Raw genomic sequence first — 25,206 nt, 5'->3', positions numbered from 1 at the left:
AGGTCAAGCGTGAATCGTATAGTAGATATGATCAACATAGTGATGTTCACCATTGAAACTACTCCATATTGAAGGAAATATGCCCTAGAGGCAATAATAAAGTTATTATTTATTTCCTTATATCATGATAAAAGTTTATTATTCATGCTAGAATTGTATTAACCAGAAACATAATACATGTGTGAATACATAGACAAACAGAGTGTCACTAGTATGCCTCTACTTGACTAGCTCGTTAATCAAAGATGGTTATGTTTCCTAACCATGGACAAAGAGTTGTTATTTGATTAACAGGATCACATCATTAGTTGAATGATCTGATTGACATGACCCATTCCATTAGCTTAGCACCCGATCGTTTAGTATGTTGGTATTGCTTTCTTCATGACTTATACATGTTCCTATGACTATGAGATTATGCAACTCTCGTTTGCCAGAGGAACACTTTGTGTGCTACCAAACGTCACAACGTAACTGGGTGATTATAAAGGAGCTCTATAGGTGTCTCCAAAGGTACATGTTGGGTTGGCGTATTTCGAGATTAGGATTTGTCACTCCGATTGTCGGAGAGGTATCTCTGGGCCCTCTCGGTAATGCACATCACTTAAGCCTTGCAAGCATTGCAACTAATGAGTTAGTTGCGGGATGATGTATTACAGAATGAGTAAAGAGACTTGCCGGTAACGAGATTGAACTAGGTATGGGATACCGACGATCGAATCTCGGGCAAGTAACATACCGATGACAAAGGGAACAACGTATGTTGTTATGCGGTCTGACCGATAAAAGATCTTCGTAGAATATGTAGGAGCCAATATGAGCATCCAGGTTCCGCTATTGGTTATTGACCGGAGACGTGTCTCGGTCATGTCTACATTGTTCTTGAACCCGTAGGGTCCGCACGCTTAAGGTTACAATGACAGTTATATTATGAGTTTATGCATTTTGATGTACCGAAGGTTGTTCGGAGTCCCGGATGTGATCACAGACATGACGAGGAGTCTCGAAATGGTCGAGACATAAAGATTGATATATTGGAAGCCTATGTTTGGATATCGGAAGTGTTCCGGGTGAAATCGGGATTTTACCGGAGTACCGGGAGGTTACCGGAACCCCCTGGGAGGTATATGGGCCTTAGTGGAAGAGAGGAGAGGTGGCCAGAGATGGTCCGCGCGCCCCTCCCCCCCTTGGTCCGAATTGGACAAGGAGAGGGGGCCGGCCCCCCCTTCCTCCTCTCTCTCCTCTTCCCCCCCCTCCACGAATCCTATTCCAACTAGGAAAGAGGGGGAGTCCTACTCCCAGAGGGAGTAGGACTCCTCCTGGCGCGCCTCTCCTGGCCGGCCGGCCCCCCTCCCTTGAACCTTTATATACGGAGGCAGGGCACCCCCTAGAGACACAAGTTGATCCACGTGATCATATTCTTAGCCGTGTGCGGTGCCCCCTTCCACCATAGTCCTCGATAATATTGTAGCGGTGCTTAGGCGAAGCCCTGCGACAGTAGTACATCAAGATTGTCATCACGCCGTCGTGCTGACGGAACTCTTCCCCGACACTTTGCTGGATCGGAGTCCGGGGATCGTCATCGAGCTGAACGTGTGCTAGAACTCGGAGGTGCCGTAGTTTCGGTGCTTGATCGGTCGGGCCGTGAAGACGTACGACTACATCAACCAAGTTAACGCTTCCGTTGTCGATCTACAAGGGTACGTAGATCACACTCTCCCCCTCTCGTTGCTATGCATCACCATGATCTTGCGTGTGCGTAGGAAAATTTTTGAAATTACTACGAAACCCAATAGTGGCATCCGAGCCTAGGTTTTATATGTTGATGTTATATGCACGAGTAGAACACAAGTGAGTTGTGGGCGATATAAGTCATACTACTTACCAGCATGTCATACTTTGGTTCGGCGGTATTGTTGGACGAAGCGGCCCGGACCGACATTACGCGTACGCTTACGCGAGACCGGTTCTCCCGACGTGCTTGGCACATAGGTGGCTTGCGGGTGACAGTTTCTCCAACTTTAGTTGAACCAAGTGTGGCTACGCCCGGTCCTTGTGAAGGTTAAAACAGCACCAGCTTGACAAACTATCGTTGTGGTTTTGATGCGTAGGTAAGATTGGTTCTTGCTTAAGCCCGTAGCAGCCACGTAAAACATGCAACAACAAAGTAGAGGACGTCTAACTTGTTTTTGCAGGGCATGTTGTGATGTGATATGGTCAAGACATGATGCTAAATTTTATTGTATGAGATGATCATGTTTTGTAACCGAGTTATCGGCAACTGGTAGGAGCCATATGGTTCTCGCTTTATTGTATGCAATGCAATCGCGCTGTGATGCTTTACTTTATCACTAAGCGGTAGCGATACTCGTGGAAGCATAAGATTGGCGAGACGACAACGATGCTACGATGGAGATCAAGGTGTCGCGCCGGTGACAATGGTAATCATGACGGTGCTTCGGAGATGGAGATCACAAGCACAAGATGATGATGGCCATATCATATCACTTATATTGATTGCATGTGATGTTTATCTTTTATGCATCTTATCTTGCTTTGATTGACGGTAGCATTATAAGATGATCTCTCACTAAATTATCAAGAAGTGTTCTCCCTGAGTATGCACCGTTGCGAAAGTTCTTCGTGATGAGACACCACGTGATGATCGGGTGTGATAGGCTTTACGTTCAAATACAACGGGTGCAAAACAGTTGCACACGCGGAATACTCAGGTTATACTTGACGAGCCAAGCATATACAGATATGGCCTCGGAACACGGAGACCGAAAGGTCGAGCGTGAATCATATAGTAGATATGATCAACATAGTGATGTTCACCAATGAAACTACTCCATCTCACGTGATGATCGGACATGGTTTAGTTGATTTGGATCACGTAATCACTTAGAGGATTAGAGGGATGTCTGTCTAAGTGGGAGTTCTTTAAGTAATATGATTAATTGAACCTAAATTTATCATGAACTTAGTACCTGATAGTATCTTGCTTGTTTATGTATGATTGTAGATAAATGGCCCGTGCTGTTGTTCCGTTGAATTTTAATGCATTCCTTGAGAAAGCAAAGTTGAAAGATGATGGTAGCAATTACACGGACTGGGTCCGTAACTTGAGGATTATCCTCATTGCTGCACAGAAGAATTACGTCCTGGAAGCACCGCTGGGTGCCAGGCCTGCTGCTGGAGCAACACCAGATGTTGTGAACGTCTGGCAGAGCAAAGCTGATGACTACTCGATAGTTCAGTGTGCCATGCTTTATGGCTTAGAACCGGGACTTCAACGACGTTTTGAACGTCATGGAGCATATGAGATGTTCCAGGAGTTGAAGTTAATATTTCAAGCAAATGCCCGGATTGAGAGATATGAAGTCTCCAATAAGTTCTATAGCTGCAAGATGGAGGAGAACAGTTCTGTCAGTGAGCATATACTCAAAATGTCTGGGTATAATAATCACTTGATTCAAATGGGAGTTAATCTTCCAGATGATTGCGTCATTGACAGAATTCTCCAATCACTGCCACCAAGCTACAAGAGCTTCGTGATGAACTATAATATGCAAGGGATGAGTAAGACTATTCCCGAGCTCTTCGCAATGTTGAAAGTTGCGGAGGTAGAAATCAAAAAGGAGCATCAAGTGTTGATGGTCAACAAGACCACTAGTTTCAAGAAAAAGGGCAAAGGGAAGAAGAAAGGGAACTTCAAGAAGAACAGCAAGCAAGTTGCTGCTCAAGAGAAGAAACCCAAGTCTGGACCTAAGCCTGAAACTGAGTGCTTCTACTGCAAGCAGACTGGTCACTGGAAGCGGAACTGCCCCAAGTATTTGGCGGATAAGAAGGATGGCAAGGTGAACAAAGGTATATGTGATATACATGTTATTGGTGTGTACCTTACTAATGCTCGCAGTAGCACCTGGGTATTTGATACTGGTTCTGTTGCTAATATTTGCAACTCGAAACAGGGACTACGGATTAAGCGAAGATTGGCTAAGGACGAGGTGACGATGCGCGTGGGAAACGGTTCCAAAGTCGATGTGATCGCAGTCGGCACGCTACCTCTACATCTACCTTCGGGATTAATATTAGACCTAAATAATTGTTATTTGGTGCCAGCTTAAGCATGAACATTATATCTGGATCTTGTTTGATGCGAGACGGTTATTCATTTAAATCAGAGAATAATGGTTGTTCTATTTATATGAGTAATATCTTTTCTGGTCATGCACCCTTGAAGAGTGGTCTATTCTTATTGAATCTCGATAGTAGTAACACACATATTCATAATGTTGAAGCCAAAAGATGCAGAGTTGATAATGATAGTGCAACCTATTTGTGGCACTGCCGTTTAGGTCATATCGGTGTAAAGCGCATGAAGAAACTCCATACTGATGGACTTTTGGAACCACTTGATTATGAATCACTTGGTACTTGCGAACCATGCCTCATGGGCAAGATGATTAAAACGCCGTTCTCCGGTACTATGGAGAGAGCAACAGATTTGTTGGAAATCATACATACAGATGTATGTGGTCCGATGAATATTGAGGCTCATGGCGGATATCGTTATTTTCTCACCTTCGCAGATGACTTAAGCAGATATGGGTATATCTACTTAATGAAACATAAGTCTGAAACGTTTGAAAAGTTCAAAGAATTTCAGAGTGAAGTTGAAAATCATCGTAACAAGAAAATAAAGTTTCTACGATCTGATCGTGGAGGAGAATATTTGAGTTACGAGTTTGGTGTACATTTGAAACAATGCGGAATAGTTTCGCAACTCACGCCACCCGGAACACCACAACGTAATGGTGTGTCCGAACGTCGTAATCGTACTTTACTAGATATGGTGCGATCTATGATGTCTCTTACTGATTTACTGCTATCGTTTTGGGGTTATGCTTTGGAGACGGCCGCATTCACGTTAAATAGGGCACCATCAAAATCCGTTGAGACGACGCCTTATGAACTATGGTTTGGCAAGAAACCAAAGTTGTCGTTTCTGAAAGTTTGGGGCTGCGATGCTTATGTGAAAAAGCTTCAACCTGATAAGCTCGAACACAAATCGGAGAAATGTGTCTTCATAGGATATCCAAAGGAGACTATTGGATACACCTTCTATCACAGATCCGAAGGCAAGACTTTTGTTGCTAAGTTCGGAAACTTTCTGGAGAAGGAGTTTCTCTCGAAAGAAGTGAGTGGGAGGAAAGTAGAACTTGACGAGGTAACTGTACCTGCTCCCTTATTGGAAAGTAGTGCATCACAGAAAACTGTTTCTGTGACACCTACACCAATTAGTGAGGAAGCTAATGATAATGATCATGAAACTTCAGAACAAGATACTACTGAACCTCGTAGATCAACCAGAGTGAGATCCGCACCAGAGTGGTACGGTAATCCTGTTCTAGAAGTCATGCTACTAGATCATGATGAACCTACGAACTATGAAGAAGCGATGGTGAGCCCAGATTCCACAAAATGGCTTGAAGCCATGAAATCTGAGATGGGATCCATGTATGAGAACAAAGTATGGACTTTGGTTGACTTGCCCAATGATCGGCAAGCAATTGAGAATAAATGGATCTTCAAGAAGAAGACCTTCTCACCCGTAGCGATGCTTAAGTCTATCCGAATCATGTTAGCAATTGCCGCATTTTATGATAAAGAAATTTGGCAGATGGATGTCAAAACTGCATTCCTGAATGGATTTCTGGAAGAAGAGTTGTATATGATGCAACCGGAAGGTTTTGTCGATCCAAAGGGAGCTAACAAAGTGTGCAAGCTCCAGCGATCCATTTATGGACTGGTGCAAGCCTCTCGGAGTTGGAATAAATGCTTTGATAGTGTGATCAAAGCATTTGGTTTTATACAGACTTTTGGAGAAGCCTGTATTTACAAGAAAGTGAGTGGGAGCTCTATAGCATTTCTGATATTATATGTGGATGACATATTACTAATTGGAAATGATATAGAATTTCTGGATAGCATAAAGGGATACTTGAATAAGAGTTCTTCAATGAAAGACCTCGGTGAAGCTGCTTACATATTAGGCATAAAGATCTATAGAGATAGATCAAGACGTTTAATTGGACTTTCACAAAGCACATACCTTGACAAGATTTTGAAGAAGTTCAAAATGGATCAAGCAAAGAAAGGGTTCTTGCCTGTGTTACAAGGTGTGAAGTTGAGTCAGACTCAATGCCCGACCACTACAGAAGATAGAGAGAAAATGAAAGATGTTCCCTATGCTTCAGCCATAGGCTCTATCATGTATGCAATGCTGTGTACCATACCTGATGTGTGCCTTGCTATAAGTCTAGCAGGGAGGTACCAAAGTAATCCAGGAGTGGATCACTGGACAGCGGTCAAGAACATCCTGAAGTACCTGAAAAGGACTAAGGATATGTTTCTCGTATATGGAGGTGACAAAGAGCTAATCGTAAATGGTTACGTTGATGCAAGCTTTGACACTGATCCGGACGATTCTAAATCACAAACCGGATACGTGTTTACATTAAACGGTGGAGCTGTCAGTTGGTGCAGTTCTAAACAGAGCGTCGTGGCGGGATCTACGTGTGAAGCGGAATACATAGCTGCTTCGGAAGCAGCGAATGAAGGAGTCTGGATGAAGGAGTTCATATCCGATCTAGGTGTCATACCTAGTGCATCGGGTCCAATGAAAATCTTTTGTGACAATACTGGTGCAATTGCCTTGGCGAAAGAATCCAGATTTCACAAGAGAACCAAGCACATCAAGAGACGCTTCAATTCCATCCGGGATCTAGTCCAGGTGGGAGACATAGAGATTTGCAAGATACATGCGGATCTGAATGTTGCAGACCCGTTGACTAAGCCTCTTCCACGAGCAAAACATGATCAGCACCAAGGCTCCATGGGTGTTAGAATCATTACTGTGTAATCTAGATTATTGACTCTAGTGCAAGTGGGAGACTGAAGGAAATACGCCCTAGAGGCAATAATAAAGTTATTATTTATTTCCTTATATCATGATAAAAGTTTATTATTCATGCTAGAATTGTATTAACCGGAAACATAATACATGTGAAAATACATAGACAAACAGAGTGTCACTAGTATGCCTCTACTTGACTAGCTCATTAATCAAAGATGGTTATGTTTCCTAACCATGGACAAAGAGTTGTTATTTGATTAACGGGATCACATCATTAGTTGAATGATCTGATTGACATGACCCATTCCATTAGCTTAGCACCCGATCGTTTAGTATGTTGCTATTGCTTTCTTCATGACTTATACATGTTCCTATGACTATGAGATTATGCAACTCCCGTTTGCCAGAGGAACACTTTGCGTTCTACCAAACGTCACAACGTAACTGGGTGATTATAAAGGAGCTCTATAGGTGTCTCCAAAGGTACATGTTGGGTTGGCGTATTTCGAGATTAGGATTTGTCACTCCGATTGTCGGAGAGGTATCTCTCGGCCCTCTCGGTAATGCACATCACTTAAGCCTTGCAAGCATTGCAACTAATGAGTTAGTTGCGGGATGATGTATTACAGAACGAGTAAAGAGACTTGCCGGTAACGAGATTGAACTAGGTATAGGATACCGATGATCGAATCTCGGGCAAGTAACATACCGATGACAAAGGGAACAACGTATGTTGTTATGCGGTCTGACCGATAAAAGATCTTCGTAGAATATGTAGGAGCCAATATGAGCATCCAGGTTCCGCTATTGGTTATTGACCGGAGACGTGTCTCGGTCATGTCTACATTGTTCTCGAACCCGTAGGGTCCGCACGCTTAAGGTTACGATGACAGTTATATTATGAGTTTATGCATTTTGATGTACCGAAGGTTGTTCGGAGTCCCGGATGTGATCACGGACATGACGAGGAGTCTCGAAATGGTCGAGACATAAAGATTGATATATTGGAAGCCTATGTTTGGATATCGGAAGTGTTCCGGGTGAAATCGGGATTTTACCGGAGTACCGGGAGGTTACCGGAACCCCCCGGGAGGTATATGGGCCTTAGTGGGCCTTAGTGGAAGAGAGGAGAGGTGGCCAGAGATGGGCCGCGCGCCCCTCCCCCCCCCTTGGTCCGAATTGGACAAGGAGAGGGGGCCGGCCCCCCTTTCCTCCTCTCTCTCCTCTTTCCCCCCTCCACGAATCCTATTCCAACTAGGAAAGGGGGGAGTAGAGTCCTACTCCCAGAGGGAGTAGGACTCCTCCTGGAGCGCCTCTCCTGGCCGGCCGGCCCCCCTCCCTTGAACCTTTATATACGGAGGCAAGGGCACCCCCTAGAGACACAAGTTGATCCACGTGATCATATTCTTAGCCGTGTGCGGTGCCCCCTTCCACCATAGTCCTCGATAATATTGTAGCGGTGCTTAGGCGAAGCCCTGCGACAATAGTACATCAAGATCGTCACCACGCCGTCGTGCTGACGGAACTCTTCCCCGACACTTTGCTGGATCGGAGTCCGGGGATCGTCATCGAGTTGAACGTGTGCTAGAACTCGGAGGTGCCGTAGTTTCGGTGCTTGATCGGTCGGGCCGTGAAGACGTATGACTACATCAACCAAGTTAACGCTTCCGTTGTCGATCTACAAGGGTACGTAGATAACACTCTCCCCCTCTCGTTGCTATGCATCACCATGATCTTGCGTGTGCGTAGGAAATTTTTTGAAATTACTACGAAACCCAACACATATCACGTGATGATCGGACATGGTTTAGTTGATTTGAATCGCGTGATCACTTAGAGGATTAGAGGGATGTCTATCTAAGTGGGAGTTCTTAAGTAATATGATTAATTGAACTTAAAATTTATCATGATCTTAGTCCTGGTAGTATTAGCATATCTATGTTGTAGATCAATAGCTAGCATTTAGCTCCCCTGTTTTATTTTTGATATGTTCCTAGAGTAAACTAAGTTGAAAGATGTTAGTAGCAATGATGCGGATTGGATCCGTGATCTGAGGTTTATCCTCATTGCTGCACAGAAGAATTATATCCTTGATGCACCGCTAGGTAACAAACCTATTGCAGGAGCAGATGCAGATGTTATGAACGTTTGGCTAGCTCAATATGATGACTACTTGATAGTTTAGTGCACCATGCTTAAACGGCTTAGAATCAGGACTTCAAAGACGTTTTGAACGTCATGGACCATATGAGATGTTCCAGGAGTTGAAGTTAATATTTCAAGCAAACACCCGAGTTGAGAGATATGAAGTCTCCAACAAGTTCTATAGCTAAAAGATGGAGGAGAATAGCTCAAGCAGTGAGCATGTGCTCAGATTGTATGGCTACTACAATCGCTTGAATCAAGTGGGAGTTAATCTTCCAGATAAAATAGTGATTCACAGAATTCTCTAGTCACCATCACCAAGTTAGTAGAACTTTGTGATGAACTATAATATGCAAGGGATAACGGAAACGATTCCCAAGCTCTTCGTGATACTGAAATCAACAAAGTAGAAATCAAGAAAAACATCAAGTGTTGATGGTAAACAAAACCACTAGTTTCAAGTAAAGGGACAAAGGGAAGAAAGGGGAACTTCAAGAAAAATGGCAAGCAAGTTGCTGCTCAAGTGAAAAAACCCAAGTCTAAACCTATGCCTGAAACTGAGTGCTTCTACTGCAAAGGAACTGGTCACTGGAAGCGGAACTACCCAAGCAATTGGCGGATAAGAAGGATGGCAAAGTGAATATAGGTATATTTGATATACATGTTATTGATGTGTACTTTACTAGTGTTTATAGCAACCCCTCAGTATTTGATACTAGTTTAGTTGCTAAGAATAGTAACTCGAAACGGGAGTTGCAAAATAAACAGAGACTAGTTAAGGGTGAAGTGACGATGTGCATTGGAAATGGTTCCAAGATTGATGATCATCATCGCAAACTCCCTATACTTTCGGGATTAGTGTTAAACCTAAAATAAATGTTATTTAGTGTTTGTGTTGAGCATGAATATGATTGGATCATGTTTATTGCAATACGGTTATCCATGTAATAATAATTGTTGTTCTGTTTACATGAATAAAACCTTCTATGGTCATACACCCAACGAAAATGGTTTGTTGGATCTCGATCGTGGTGATACACATTTTCATAATATTGAAGCCAAAAGATGCAAAGTTAATAATGATAGTGCAATTTATTTATGGCACTGTCGTTTAGGTCATATTGGTGTAAAGCGCATGAAGAAAATCCATGCTGATGGGCTTTTGGAATCACTTGATTATGAATCAGTTGATGCTTGCGAACCATGCCTCATGGGAAAGATGACTAAGACTCCGTTCTCTGGAACAATAGAGTGAGCAACAGATTTGTTGGAAATCATACATACTTATGTATGTGGTCCAATGAATATTGAGGCTCACGGCAAGTATCATTATTTTCTGATCTTCACAGATGATTTGAGCAGATATGAGTATATCTACTTGATGAAACACAAGTCTGAAACATTTGAAAAGTTCAAAGAATTTCAGAGTGAAGTGGAGAATCATCGTTAAAAAAATAAAAGTTTCTACGATATGATCGCAGAAGTAAAATATTTGAGTTATGAGTTTGGCCTTCAGTTAAAACAATGTGAAATAGTTTCACTACTGATGCCACCTGGAACACCACAGCGTAATGGTGTGTTCGAACATCATAACCGTACTTTATTTGATATAGTGAAATCTATGATGTCTCTTACCGATTTACCACTATTGATTTGGGGTTATGCATTAGAGACAGCTGTATTCACGTTAAATAGGGCACCATCTAAATCCGTTGAGACGACACCATATGAACTATGGTTTGGCAAGAAACCTAAGCTGTCGTTTCTTAAAGTTTGAGGTTGCAATGCTTATGTGAAAAAGTTTCAACCTGATAAGCTCAAACCCAAATCAGAGAAGTGCGTCTTCATAGGATACCCAAAATAAAAATGTTGGGTACACCTTCTATCACAGATCCGAAGGCAAGATATTCATTGCTGAGAATGGATCCTTTATAGAGAAGGAGTTTCTCTCGAAAGAAGTGAGTGGGAGGAAAGTAGAACTTGATGAGGTAACTATACCTGCTCCCTTATTGGAAAGTAGTTCATCACAGAAATCTGTTCCTATGACTACTACACCAATTAGTGAGGAAGCTAATGATGATGATCATGTAACTTCAGATCAAGTTACTACCGAACCTCGTAGGTAAACCAGAGTGAGATCCACACCAGAGTGGTATGGTAATCCTGTTCTGGAGGTCATGTTACTTGACCATGACGAACCTACGAACTATGAGGAAGCGATGATGAGCCCAGATTCCACGAAATGGCTTGAGGCCATGAAATCTGAGATGAGATCCATGTATGAGAATAAAGTATGGACTTTGATTGACTTGCCCAATGATTGGCGAGCCATTGAGATTAAATGGATCTTCAATATGAAGACAGACGCTTATAGTAGTGTTACTATCTACAAAGCTGGAATTGTCGCAAAAAGGTTTTCGACAAGTTCAAGGTGTTGACTACGATGAGAGTTTCTCACTTGTATCTATGCTTAAGTCTGTCCGAATCATGTTAGCAATTGCCAAATTTTATGAAACCTGGCAAATGGATAAACAAAATTACATTCCTTAATGGATTTATTAAAGAAGAGTTGTATATGATGCAACAAGAAAGTTTTGTCAATCCTAAAGGTGCTAACAAAATATGCAAGCTCCAGCGATCCATCTATGGACTGGTGCAAGCATCTCGGAGTTGGAATATACGCTTTGATAAGTTGATCAAAGCATATAGTTTTATACAGACTTGCGGTGAAGCCTGTATTTACAAGAAAGTGAGTGGGAGCACTACAACATTTCTGATAAGTATATGTGAATGACATATTGTTGATCGGAGATAATATAGAATTATTCTGCAAAGCATAAAGGAGTGTTTGAAAGGAGTTTTCAAAGAAAGACCTCAGTGAAGCTTCTTACATATTGAGCATCAAGATTTATAGAGATAGATCAAGACGCTTGATAAGTTTTTCAATGAGTACATACCTTGACGAGATTTTGAAGTAGTTCAAAATGGAACAGTCAAAGAAAGAGTTCTTGCCTGTGTTACAAGGTGTGAAACTGAGTAAGACTCAAAGCCCGACCACGGCAGAAGATAGAAAGAGAATGAAAGTCATTCCCTATGCCTTGGCCATAGGTTCTATAAAATATGCCATCTGTGTACCAAACCTATTGTATACCCTGCCCTGAGTTTGGCAAGGGAGTACAATAGTGATCTAGGAGTAGATCACTGGACATTGGTCAAAATTATCCTTAGTGGAATAAGGATATGTTTCTCGATTATGGAGGTGACAAAAGGTTCGTCATAAAGGGTTACATCGATGCAAGTATTGACACTGATCCAGATGACTCAAAGTCTCAATCTGGATACATATTGAAAGTGGGAGCAATAAGCCAGAGTAGCTCCGTGCAGAGCATTGTTAACATAGAAATTTGCAAAATACTTACGGATCTGAATGTGGCAGACCCATTGACTAAACTTCTCTCACAAGCAAAACATGATCACACCTTAGTACTCTTTGGGTGTTAATCACATATCGATGTGAACTAGATTATTTACTCTAGTAAACCCTTTGGGTGTTGGTCACATGACGAGGTGAACTATGGGTGTTAATCACATGGTGATGTGAACTATTGATATTAAATCACATGGCGATGTGAACTAGATTACTGACTCTAGTGCAAGTGGGAGACTGAAGGAAATATGCCCTAGAGGCAATAATAAAGTTATTATTTATTTCCTTATATCATGATAAATGTTTATTATTCATGCTAGAATTGTATTAACTGGAAACATAATACATGTGTGAATACATAGACAAACAGAGTGTCACTGGTATGCCTCTACTTGACTAGCTCGTTGATCAAAGATGGTTAAGTTTCCTAACCATAGACATGAGTTGTCATTTGATTAACGGGATCACATCATTAGGAGAATGATGTGATTGACTTGACCCATTCCGTTAGCTTAGCACTTGATCATTTAGTTTGTTGCTATTGCTTTCTTCATGACTTATACATGTTCCTATGACTATGAGATTATGCAACTCCTGTTTACCAGAGGAACACTTTGTGTGCCACCAAACATCACAACGTAAATGGGTGATTATAAAGGTGCTCTACAGGTGTCTCCAAAGGTACTTGTTGGGTTGGCGTATTTCGAGATTAGGATTTGTCACTCCGATTGTCGGAGAGGTATCTCTAGGCCCACTCGGTGATGCACATCACTATAAGCCTGGCAAGCATTGCAACTAATGAGTTAGTTGCGGGATGGTATTACGGAACGAGTAAAGATACTTGCCGGTAACGAGATTGAACTAGGTATTGAGATACCGACGATCGAATCTCGGGCAAGTAACATACCGATGACAAAGGGAACAACGTATGTTGTTATGCGATCTGACCGATAAAGATCTTCGTAGAATATGTAGGAGCCAATATGGGAATCCAGGTCCCGCTGTTGGTTATTGACCAGAGAGGTGTCTCGGTCATGTCTACATAGTTCTCGAACCCGTAGGGTCCGCACGCTTAACGTTCGTTGACGATATAGTACTATGAGTTATGTATGTTGGTGACCGAATGTTGTTCGAAGTCCCGGATGAGACCACGCACATGACGAGGAGCTCCGGAATGGTCCGGAGGTAAAGATTCATATATTGGATGATATGGTTTGGCCAAGGGGTCAGGCCCATGGGGCTATAAGTCGGTGCAAAAGGAGTTTTGCAGAGGCCAGGGGGCCAAACGCCGGAGACCCTGGCGTCTGGGCCAGACGCCAAGGATTATGGCGTTTGGTCCTGGAGTCCGAGTGGGACTCTTGCCTTTCGGGCAAAACCGACTTTGAGGAGGCTTTTGCTCCAAGTTTCGACCCCAGGGCTCAACATATAAATAGAGGGGCAGGGCTAGCACCAAAGACACATCAAGAAACACCAAGCCGTGTGCCAGCAACCCCGTCCCCTCTAGTTTATCCTCCGTCATAGTTTTCGTAGTGCTTAGGCGAAGCCCTACGGAGATTGTTCTTCACCAACACCGTCACCACGCCGTCGTGCTGCCGGAACTCATCTACTACTTCGCCCCTCTTGCTGGATCAAGAAGGCGAGGATGTCACCGAGCCGAACGTGTGCAGAACTCGTAGGTGCCGTGCTTTCGGTACTTGGATCGGTCGGATCATGAAGACGTACGACTACATCAACCGCGTTGATATAACGCTTCCGCAAACGGTCTACAAGGATATGTAGACAACACTCTCCCCTATCGTTGCTATGCATCACCATGATCCTGCATGTGCGTAGGAAATTTTTGAAATAACTACGTTCCCCAACACCACCTACTAGTAAAACTCCTTCGAAGATACAGATGAGCTATAGATGGTATCCATATTTCAAGATGAGTGTTACTAACTTCTAGTTCAAGCCATGACATGATTGTATTGTTGTGAAACATAACAATTTGTTCATGCTATCATAGGATTAACTTGGTGTAATTGATGGTACACATGTGACTATTAGAGTGTCGAGGTCACACGCTACAACATACAAAGGTAGAAAACACTATACAAGCCAAAATGTGCTTGATGTTGTTGGTTTCAAGTTCACGCATGTGTTAGTTGGCTTGGAAGGATTAGCCATGATGCAAAAATTCTTGGTGACAACATGACTCAATTTGATGGGATCACTATTCCTGGCGGTAAGTTCTACCTACCAGATGTTGGATATGCTTGTCAATCTAGGGTTCTTCTATCCTTCAAGAAACCAGAAACCATCTTTATTAGTTCTCTACAAAGAACTTTCCTAACACTGCCATGCAATTTTTTCAAACTCAGATAGGTTATCATAATCGTGATTCTATTGTGCGATTCTACGACTTTACGATCCAAACTAACCACTCTGATTCTATGATTTGGGTTAGTAGAATTTCCCCATACATTATATGACTCTAATAGTTTAGATTCTACGGTTTGCGGTCGTACCATTAGAGCATCGAGCCGATTCAGAATAACGATTCTGACAGCCATTTCCTAGGCACTCTAGCCTTAGAGATACGGTTGAGAGGGCATTCGGTGCTTTGCAAAACAGATTTAAGATCGTTGATTAGAAGACATTCAACCCCTTCTCTACCCAAATTAAGCTTGTTCTTACATGTTGCATTCCTTATAACTCTCAAAATAGGCTTTCGCCCCACTTTATAAATAAAGCAACCGTGTTCTTGCATGTTGCATTCTTCATAACTAGATCTTAGGGGTTGGCCTTCATGAGTATGTGCCCGATGAGGATGATGAGACCGCTGATGATATTTAGCAAGGCCGTGGTGTGAAGGCACATGATAATGAAGCTTGGAAGCGCAAAAGGTTGGAGTGTGCTTAGCCAATGTGACCGCTAGAGGTAATATAAAGATACAAATAATAATAATAAGTAGAAGAAGAGGATGGTGAACTACCCCCTTGATTGCATTGATGAACCTCCTTCCTATCCATATAACTGGCATTAGTTAGTAGATAGGCCTATCAGAACGAACGGCCATTTGCTTAGTAGTTACGATTGAAACTATGTTTGGTACTATCTCTATAGTTGTAGTTTGTAGTAAGGTCACTACTTGTGAAAAAAGGTGACCACAATATTAGGTTGTCGGCAATTAAACGCCACGTATTTGCATCTTTCAGGCTTCAACCAGACATCATGTATGAAACCATCTCTTGATGCAATGTGGTAGCCAAACTAGTTGTAGAACATGGTTGAAGCCTTGGCCCAATTGACACTGGCTCCACTGAATCAGGATGGGTGGAAACATAAAAAATCGGCCGGAAACTAAGCACGCCCCTAACCCGATCAGGTGGCTATTGTTGGAGCCTTCGGCGATAGGGAAACGAAGGCTACCGCTGCGGCCCTTGGAGTTGGTGGTATACAGGGCCGGCCCTGGGGAGGGGCAAGGGGCGGTCGCCCCGGGCCCCAAAAATTCAGGGGGGCCCTCCCACCAGGTACGCATGTAGCCCACGACAAAACCACAGTAAATCCTCCTGCTGTTTACAATCGCAGAGGCCTGGCCAGATTACGTGTAGTATGTAGCGCACATCAAAGGAGTCTCGGGGCGACATGGGGCCTGACCCAACACATGGCCGACGGCCTGACTAGTACAACGCACGACACAATCTCCTTTTTTCCATCATCGACGCCCAGTTCAAACTTCAGTCCCCAATCCCAGCAAGGCCGCCGTCGCTGCATTTTTTCCATCATCGACGACCACGTCAAACTCTATTTCCCAATCGCGGCGCGAGAAGGCCATCACCGCTGATACAATTGCCGTAGCGGCCGTGGAAGAGAAGCCAGCAGGACCGTCTTCAGTCTCTGGTAGGAATTGCGGCGGCTGCTTTTTTATTGATGAATCATGTGAGTTTGTAACTTTGTATGGATTTTGAGATTTATTCCCTTCCTTGCTCCACGTGGAAAAAAATATAGTCCCTTCCATGTAGAAAATACAAACTTAGATCAGGATCAAAGTGGACAGAAAATGATGCTTTGGTATCTGCATATTATATCAAGAAATACTTGAATCTTCCGCTAAACAGGTTTCTATTGCTTATAACATTTAACCCAATATCCATGTTATTTCTATGGCTTAGAACATGGTTCTAATACTTCATCAAAGAGCAAAAATCTTATCAAGACATGTACAAGGAGGCGTCGGATGTATTGATAATGGCTGAGGTATGGGTCTTGTGTGATTGCTTTTCTTTTAACATCAATACAGACGCAAGCGCTTATACATACGCGCATACACTCACCCCTATGAAGGCACACACACCCTATCTCTATGAGCACCTCCAAGAGACTGAGCCGACATATTATCTTGAGATTTACAAAGTTACCGTAGGCACCTCGTCGTCGACGGGGACGTCTCCTCCCACTGAAAGCGCATCGTCAAAAATCCTGAAATAAATTCAAAAATAATGCGAACACCAGGACTTGAACCTTGGTGCGCTGGGGATACCACTGTCCCTCTAACGATCCAACCATAGGTTTGTTCGCTGTGTGATTGCTTTTGTCCTAGTGTAAGAAGCATGCAACATTTAAATAGCTACGGTATATTTGACGAAAACAGTACGAGGTCTGTAAATGTCTCAGGAAAGGTTAGGTTTGACAAATTTACACACCGAGAACAATTGTAGAATAAGATTGATATTCATATCATTACCAGTGACTTTGCATTTAGGAAACTAAAAGAAAATTTTAAGTTAACATATAAGGGCCCCTAGGTTCTCTTTTCGCCCTGTGCCTCCGAAATCGCAGGACCGACCCTGGTGGTATACTTCTGTCATGTGACCACCGTCCGTATGTCTAGGGCTCCCGCCGCTGACTATAACGGTAGCTTGTACTACCTCCGTTCTGGTTTATTGATCCCATTGTAATCTGCATTAACATTTTATTAGTTAAATCTTTAGTTAAAATTTAGCATAAATTATAAAGGAGACTAATAAATCAGTACGGAGGTTGTATATCGTAACACCGTTGTAGTGTCCGCGGGTAGCTGAATGGTCAAATCGCTGAAATGTTTTGGAAGCAGGTTTTTTTTTTTTTGCTAATATTATCATCGAAGGGCGAAAACAGTGATTCTAGCCCTGTGAGTAAACTGTAGCTCTTTTTTTTTACAGAAGAGAGTAAACTGTAGCTCCTGGTCATATGGATGGTCACATCCCTTTTCAGAAACAAATATATATATTGGCTGGCCACACAGTGCCAAGTGTTCATGAACAGTAGAGTCAAAGCACGCCTCGGAAGTCGCTTAATATAATCAGCCTCTAAACGCCTTTGCAGGTTTTGCTTGTACCCTTCCCCACCCACACAACAGTCAAAAGCTCAGGGCTCGAGCATTCACTCGTCTCACCGGTCACGGACAGGGGCCGGCCGCCGCAGGGCTCCCTTGACCCGCTGCTGCCCTGGCGCCACTGCCACCGTCTGCGTCTGCGTCTGCGTCTCGCAGCGCATAAAGCAGCACCGTCCCGTCCCGGCCCGCGAATCTCTCCGCCCTCGACGCCGGAGGGGACAAATCTTGCAAGTACGCCCATCGCCCACTACAGTGTCACGCCCGCTGCCGCAGAGCATCGCAGCGTACGTTCTCGCCGGAAGGGAAAGGAAGGAAGGACGCCGATGGACAACGACGCCGGCATGATCCCCTCCTCGCCCTCCGCCGAGTCGTCGTCCTCTTCCTCCGACATCGACACCGAGGTGCGCACGCGCTGAGTCAATCTTGTTGGTGTTCATGCTCGTGTTCCATTGACATGCGCGGTTTAATCCGTTCGGTGTAGTCCACATGCTCGTTCTTCCGGGACCGGAGCACGACGCTGGGGACGCTCATGGGCGTGTCCCTGGCCGACGGGGAGGACCGTCCTCCGGAGACGCAGCAGGCGGCGGACGAGCAGGAGCGGCCCCGCGCGCCGGCGCCGGGGGAGGAGGGCTGGACGTGGTGCCGGAGGTGGAGGCCCCGGCGCGGTGCCAGCTGGTGGCGGCTGTGCAGGGACGACGTCGGCGGCACGACGTCGCTGGCCCACTTCCTGCACATGGAGAGGCAGCTCTCCGGCGACGGCGGGGAGGTGACGGTGCCGCTGTTCGAGAACGGGAGGGTGCTGCCGTCGTCGTCCGCGACGGCCACCGCGGTCGTGGAGGATCAGAGGGCCAAGTGGAAGCTGCGGAGGTCTGCCCAGGGGTCGTTGTCGCTGGCGAGGCTGCCGGTGCTGCTCACCGGCATCTGCAGCGGCGGAGCTTGAGTGGAACTGTGGAAATGGTTTCGGCAGGGCACGCTGTTTTTTTCTTTTTCTTCTGTCAATTTTTTTTGCTCCGTTTCCCTCCTTAATTTTCACACGCGGATGCAACTGATGAGCGATGATTGTACTGATGAATTGAATCACTACCACATCAAGTGCCATGGCGTGATCCCATTCTTTTGTCTCGCAAGTCGCAAGACATCATACAGCAGCAGAATTTCATTGCATTTCCATTGCGGGATGAAAGATCCTGATGACCTGATCATGTCGTCAGTGTATCATATCATAAAAAAGAGGGCTACCAGGAAGCAAGAGACAAAAATGTACTCTACGCACACCAGAAAGACTCATCAAAGTGGATCCTCGATTGGTAGCCGCCCGTGAACAGAAGCTTGCCATGTGATCTCTACGGCTGATAGTTGCCGTCATCATCTTTTTCTCTCTATATCTGTTCAGATGCTATAGCCGCCCGTGAACATATCTGTTCAGATGCTATAGAAACGTCAGAGGAACTAGAAGCTCTGTTTATATTCCACTTGTTAAACATTTCCTCTTTCTTTTTGAGTTGACTTACTAAACATTTTCACATTAGCTAAAGGCAGTCGACTCGACTGCCTTTAGCTTTTGGGTCAGTCGATTTTGAGATGGACGAAGAAGTTCGTCGAAGGAAGGCTGGAGAGAAGGAAGGGGCTTGTTGGCTGGACACCCCACCATCTATCTTACAGTGAGGGTGGGGCGGAAGAACGGCGGCGATGGTAGGGCAGTGCGACGAGGCTACGCGAGAGCACGGGTGGTGGAAGCATGCGGCTAGGCTGGCGGCGCAAGGCGGTTTGAAGTAAAGAAGAAGACCAGCGGAAGGAAGAAGAAACAGATCCGGCCATTGATCTTGTATCCGACAGCTGAAAAATCGACTAGCCCAATTTTTTTTCAGGCGCCTCCCGTATAGCGAGAACCAATTTTTTTTAAATAGTGCTTGTAGTTCCTTTGCTAAGCTAGTACTAGTGAGGTATACTCAGGCCAACTCTAATCGATCCCTTAAGAATAGAGGAGCAAATCGATGGAGTAAATTGTGGTGAAGGATTTTTACTGCACTACATTTTGGTGGGACTAACCGAACTCCTAAATTTAATGGAGTAGAAAGAAAATTTTCATAAGTTAAACATAGATTTGATTTTAAAAAACAAAATTCGATACGTAATGTACATGATCATCCGCTGAAACATAGTCTAGTTTCTAAATCAAACATGAACTTGAATTTAAAACAAAACATGAATTTAAACTGAACCTAAACATCATCATCACCCTTATTGAGGGTAAGCCAATCCGCCCGCGGCATCCCACCGGCCATGAGGTCCGGCCCTGTGCCATCGTCGCCACTGTCGGGGAAGCCGCGCCGCCATTTTTCAACACTGAAGTCCTGGTCGTCCTCCGCACCATCGTCTTCCTCGCCATCCTCTGCGCCGCCGTCCTCCTTGTTGTCCGAGAGGACGATGACCCACCCCTCCCCGCCCCATCGGCCCCGCGCTCTGCCTCCACCAGCTCGGGGTACTTGCGGCAGAGGTCCGCCATGTACTCCTCATCTACGGCCACCGTCGCGATGCGCTCCCGCGCCTCCCTAACCACCACGATAGTCACCACCCCCGCAACGGCGGAGGCTGCAGCGGACCCTCGCCCGACGCAAAGTTGAGGCGGGCGGCAGCACCATGCAGCCGGATCTGCCACCGGTCGTACTACTTTGCGGCGAGCTCGGCAGCCTTGAAAGAGCCCACCCAATACTTCTTGTGGGTCTCCTGGTCCGTGATTTCTGCCACCCACGTCCGCTGTCAGATGCTGAGGTACTTCCTCTACGACGGTGGCGGCGCGAGAAGGTCGAGGAAGCCAGCGAGCCCACCAGAGGGGCCATAGTGTCGCGGTGGCGGCACGAGGAGGACGTACCCACGTTGTGCTTGTGGCAGCATAGATCCGTGCTGCAAACGGGTGGCGGGACTAGCAGCCACAGGATCTAGCCATTGGGGCGACGGGGGACGGCGGGGATTCGCCGGTGGCGGGGATTGGGGAGGATGAGAGGGAGAGGAGGGTGAAGTTTGTTTGCTCCGCCGTCGAGCAGTGGAGTAAATAGGCGGGTTAAGCGGTGAAGGATAAATTTTACTCTTTAATGGTTCGGCTAGGTCCCAAGAGAGTTTTACTTCTAGTCATTGGTTAGAGTTGGCCTTAGGCCTTGTATAATGGGAGGTGCTTAAGGGATTAGAGAAATAAATTAGATTTTCTTTAAGCACCATCGGTGTTTATTTGTACAAGATAGACGCTTCTTAACTAAGCGTCTCTCATGTAGAAATAGGCACCGGTGTTTCAGAAAATCTCGATTTATTTTTCTAAACACCCCCTCTAAACATCTTCCATTGTACAAGCCCTTAGCAGGCCAGAAATCTTACAACTTGCAAGTATGACACCACCTACGAGTACAAACTCAGTATCTGCCATGTGATCTCATCGGCTAATATTTCCGGTCAGCATCTTTTTCTATCTGTCTGTAGCCACCCATCACCATTTTCTAGACGTCAAAGAAACTAGAAGCTCTTTTGCTGATGAACATTTTACATAGTGCCAATATTCAAGCACGCTAGATCTTACAAGTATAACATTGCAGATACAGCCTATACAGCGCCCTGATCTTTTCTTTTCCGCAGGAGAGGAAATGGCTGCCGATAATAATAGTAATTAGTTACAGTTAAACCAAACAAATGAATGACGCTAAAGCTTAGTACTAGTGCACTACTCCTGCAGTACGCCGAAGTCAGTCAGAGGCATTTTATTTTTCATGTATATATCATCCTCCTGCTGCTGGGTTTTAGTCGTCGGCCCACTCGGCCGGGTTGGGGTGGGCGGAGAAGTAGGCGAGGAGGCCCATGAGCGGCGCGTTGATGTACGTGGTGGGCTCCGACTGCTGGAACACGGCGCGCGCGTCGGGGAAGGCGTCGGTGGCGTCGCTGGGCCCGCCGACGACGGCGCCCACCAGCAGGTTCGGGTTGGGCGCCGCGCTGGCGTAGTAGGCGGCGCCGGCCTTGCACCCGATCCTCGCCGGGTGCGCCGCCACGGACGGGATGGAGCTGCCGCGGTGGTGGATCCGGCGCGGGAACCGCGGGCCGTAGCCGACCATGTAGGACATGCGCAGCGGGTTGTCCCCGAGGATGTAGTCCACCTGCCGCTTAGCCACCTGCCGGAGCTTCGTCGGCGGCGCGGACCTGCCGGCGCCGCAGGAGACGTGCGCGCCCGCGTGGCTCAGGTAGTTGGAGTAGGCCAGGATGAGGAAGGAGAGCGACGTCACGTGCTGCATGTTGCTGCCCCCGACCTTGAACAGCAGCCCGCCTGCATTCCATTTCACATTTGATTACCCCAGTTCACCGGAGAAGAGACCATTTTCTTGCTGCGTTTGATGCGACGAACCTGGGGAGTACTGGATCTGGGGGTGGTCGGAGATGCCGGGGAGGAGGGTGCACATGAAGTTGTTGGCGTTGGCGCGGAAGGACTGGAAGTACTCGTCCTTCCCCATCAGGACCTCCTGATGATCAATCAAGAACACAAGAACATATTATTGGCAACAAGTTCAGGCATCTAGCACCGTGATCTACTTCTACTAGCTGGTAGTAGTAACTTGATTCAGGCCTTCTTTGGTTTAAAAGAATTTCATAAAAATTCTAAAGGATAGGATTCTTTTTTTAGAGCCCTTTGATTTGTAGGAATGGATTTCTATTACTATATAGGATTGGTTCCTATCTTTCATATTTCATAGGAAAATAAAAAAGAGCCTAAACTCAATGGAAAAATTCTTTTGATGTCAACCAAATGACATCTTGTTTTCTATTCCTATTCATAGGATTTGAGATACATATCATCTCATTTTCTATAAAATTTTTATTTTTATAATAATTTTATCCTATGAACCAAAAGATGCCCAACTGGCAAAAAGAACATGGGGGATTCTGGAGTCTGGACTGGCATGACAAGTCGAGAGTGGAGGCCCGTGAGCCCCTGAAAAGTGCTGCTACCGCTTGCTGCGCCGGCAGCACGCGGAGCACGGGGGCCTAGGTAGGAGAGGCCAAGATAGAACAGACAAGCATCCTCCTCGTCTCCTATTTGGTGGTACCGGTACGCCACCACCCTGCACTACCATAATCAGAATGCATGCACACTCCATTAGTTTACTACTGCCTGGTCATTGATTAATCTAATCTGAACCGGGGGATCATGCAGAAGATTCACTAATCAGTAGCATCTGCCGTCAGGGTAATTTCACAATGGCTCCGCTGGCAAGATTGCCCATATGCATATGCATCGTCAGAAACTAACTGAATCCACATACAAAGCTTAGGTCTCCTTTGGTTTGTAGGAACTTTGTAGGAATCTTATAGGATAGGATTTGCAAAGGAAAAATTCTTTGAAGCTCTTTGATTTGTAGGAATGGATTCTAGGATATCCTTCACATTTTGGAGGAAAAAAAATATTAGCCTAGATTTAATGGAAAAATTCCTATCCTGTGTACCAAATGACATCTTTTTTTATATAGGAATTGAGATGTATGTCATCTCACTTCTTATGATTTTTCTATTTCTATAAAATTCCTATCCTATGAACCAAAGAAGGCAATAAAGGTGTAAAAAAGCAGCAGGCAAGACAGTCAATCATTAGATCGAGTGGCTTGCTAGCTTATGTGTAGTGCTCTTTTATCATCATCATCAGTAGTAGCTGTATACTACACACAAAGACCAAAGTTGCATTCGGAAAGAATATCGCATAACTTGCGCTGTGGGGAAACCAAAGATCGACGGTGGAAACAACCAAAGTGCAAATGCTTCTTTCAGGAAATGTTGTGTCGCATGGAGAGGAGTAATGCAGTACTTTATGTACTGTATGTTACTGGTACCTTGGAGATGAGGACGTTGATGCCGGCGTGCTTGTTGTCCCAGCCGAACTCGTTGATGGAGTCGCTGGCGCCGAGCACCACCTCGTTCTTCTTGATGTACTGCCGGTACACCCTCTTGCGCGACGCCTTGTGCAGCCACGCCGCCGCCCACAGCAGCTCGTCCTGGTACCCGTCGAAGTCGCAGTAGCACGGGCACACCGCCGCGTGGAGGCTGCTGCTGTAGGCGCCCCGGTACCTGTCCGCGAACTTGAACACCTGCTCGTTCGTTTGATTCTTTCATGTCAGAGCAGCTGACAGATACAGCGCATTTGAGTCGTCAGAGTCGAGAGCTTACGGCCATGGCGCGGTCGAGGAGGCGCTGGGAGTAGACGGGGTCGGCGTCGCGGAAGACGATGGAGCCGGCGGCGAGGGCGGCGGCGGTCTCGGCGGCGACGTCGGAGCCCGGGTGGGAGGGGTCGACCTTGTAGACGGTGCGCGGGGTGTCCATGTCCTCGGGCCGCTCCCAGCAGGAGTGGTCCTTGAAGGCGTCGCCCACCTGCACGTACACCGTGTTGGGCTTGGCCGTGGCCTTCATGAAGTAGTCCGTCGCCCACCGCACCGCCTTCCTGGCCTCCTCCTTGTGCGGCCCGAAGCTGCGGCCGAAGTCGATCAGCCCCCACGACATGAGCGTCGCCGTGAACGCCATCGGGAACCCGAACTTCACGTTGTCGCCGGCGTCGTAGTACCCTCCCGTCAGGTCCACCTGCAGCAGCAGCATTGCCATGGAACCATCAGCACTTTCTGTAGAAAGGAAAATGTAGAGCGGGATAATGCAAGAGGAGAGTGCGTACGCCGGCGGCGGCGCCGTCATGGAGGCCGGAGTCGCGGCGCCAGCGGAGGCGCTGGTCGGGAGGAAGCCTGCCGGAGCGCTGCCCCTCGAAGAAGAGAATGCTCTTGTGGAGGGCGTCGCCGTAGTCGTGGTGCCCGGCCGACGCCACCGCCGGCAAGAGCAGCAGCGCCAGCACAAACACAGACGACAGCCTCATTGCTGCCCTGACCGCCGAGGTAATTAAACTAATGCAACGGCAATGCAGCACTGGCTAGCTACTTATCGGTGCTTCGGCGGCTGAGAGACAGAGTGAGGAGAGTGTGTGTGTCTACTGGAGTCAGCAGGCCGTGGTTTCGGAGTCAGCAGGCGAGTGAGGTGAGGTGGTGTCGGAGCCGAACGGGCGGGGGGTTAAATACGGCATGTGACGGGCGCAGGCGTGAACCGGTGGACTGACCGGAGGGGAAGGAGGCCTAGGATGCCGGGCAAAGGCCAATGCGGCGGCGGCAGGTGGACGTGCCGAACGTTGCGGCGCCGGTGACTTGGTTGTCCTGGAGCCGAATGCTTGAATGTGCAGTACGTTACGTACTAGTACTACTCCACAGGACTACTGTTACTCCCTTTGCAGTTGCAGACATCTGTGCCGTCGGCTGGTTTGTTCGTTTCGGCCGTTGCTCCACCGGATTAAGT

The 25,206-nt window shown here is 46.0% G+C and overlaps 2 protein-coding genes across 2 annotated transcripts; one reads left to right on the top strand and one right to left on the bottom strand.

Moving 5' to 3' along the window:
• The first annotated feature begins 17,857 nt into the window (after nt 1–17,857).
• Nucleotides 17,858–18,975, top strand: LOC125512501 (uncharacterized protein At3g17950-like). The gene is made up of 2 exons (XM_048677598.1): nt 17,858–18,254; nt 18,335–18,975. Exons 1-2 carry the CDS (start codon nt 18,177–18,179, stop codon nt 18,791–18,793), a joined length of 537 nt encoding a protein of 178 aa, XP_048533555.1. The 5' UTR covers nt 17,858–18,176; the 3' UTR covers nt 18,794–18,975.
• Nucleotides 18,976–21,348: 2,373 nt separating this feature from the next.
• Nucleotides 21,349–24,913, bottom strand: LOC125514521 (endoglucanase 6). The gene is made up of 5 exons (XM_048679860.1): nt 24,542–24,913; nt 24,046–24,453; nt 23,712–23,966; nt 22,235–22,349; nt 21,349–22,156 (listed from the first exon to the last, which is right to left on the bottom strand). Exons 1-5 carry the CDS (start codon nt 24,734–24,736, stop codon nt 21,639–21,641), a joined length of 1,491 nt encoding a protein of 496 aa, XP_048535817.1. The 5' UTR covers nt 24,737–24,913; the 3' UTR covers nt 21,349–21,638.
• Nucleotides 24,914–25,206: the final 293 nt, after the last annotated feature.

This window comes from Triticum urartu, chromosome 6 (assembly GCF_003073215.2).
Source record: "Triticum urartu cultivar G1812 chromosome 6, Tu2.1, whole genome shotgun sequence".
NCBI lineage: Eukaryota > Viridiplantae > Streptophyta > Magnoliopsida > Poales > Poaceae > Triticum > Triticum urartu.
The sequence above is the reverse complement of the archived record's forward strand: the minus strand, read 5'-3'. Positions and strand labels throughout refer to the sequence as shown.

Coding starts and splice junctions, on each gene's coding strand:
- LOC125512501 (XM_048677598.1), top strand. CDS start 18,177: ATGGACAACGACGCCGGCATGATCCCCTCCTCGCCCTCCGCCGAGTCG. Junction 18,255..18,334: donor CCTCCGACATCGACACCGAG/GTGCGCACGCGC, acceptor CGTTCGGTGTAG/TCCACATGCTCGTTCTTCCG.
- LOC125514521 (XM_048679860.1), bottom strand. CDS start 24,736: ATGAGGCTGTCGTCTGTGTTTGTGCTGGCGCTGCTGCTCTTGCCGGCG. Junction 24,454..24,541: donor ATGACGGCGCCGCCGCCGGC/GTACGCACTCTC, acceptor CTGCTGCTGCAG/GTGGACCTGACGGGAGGGTA. Junction 22,350..23,711: donor TCAACGTCCTCATCTCCAAG/GTACCAGTAACA, acceptor ATTGATCATCAG/GAGGTCCTGATGGGGAAGGA.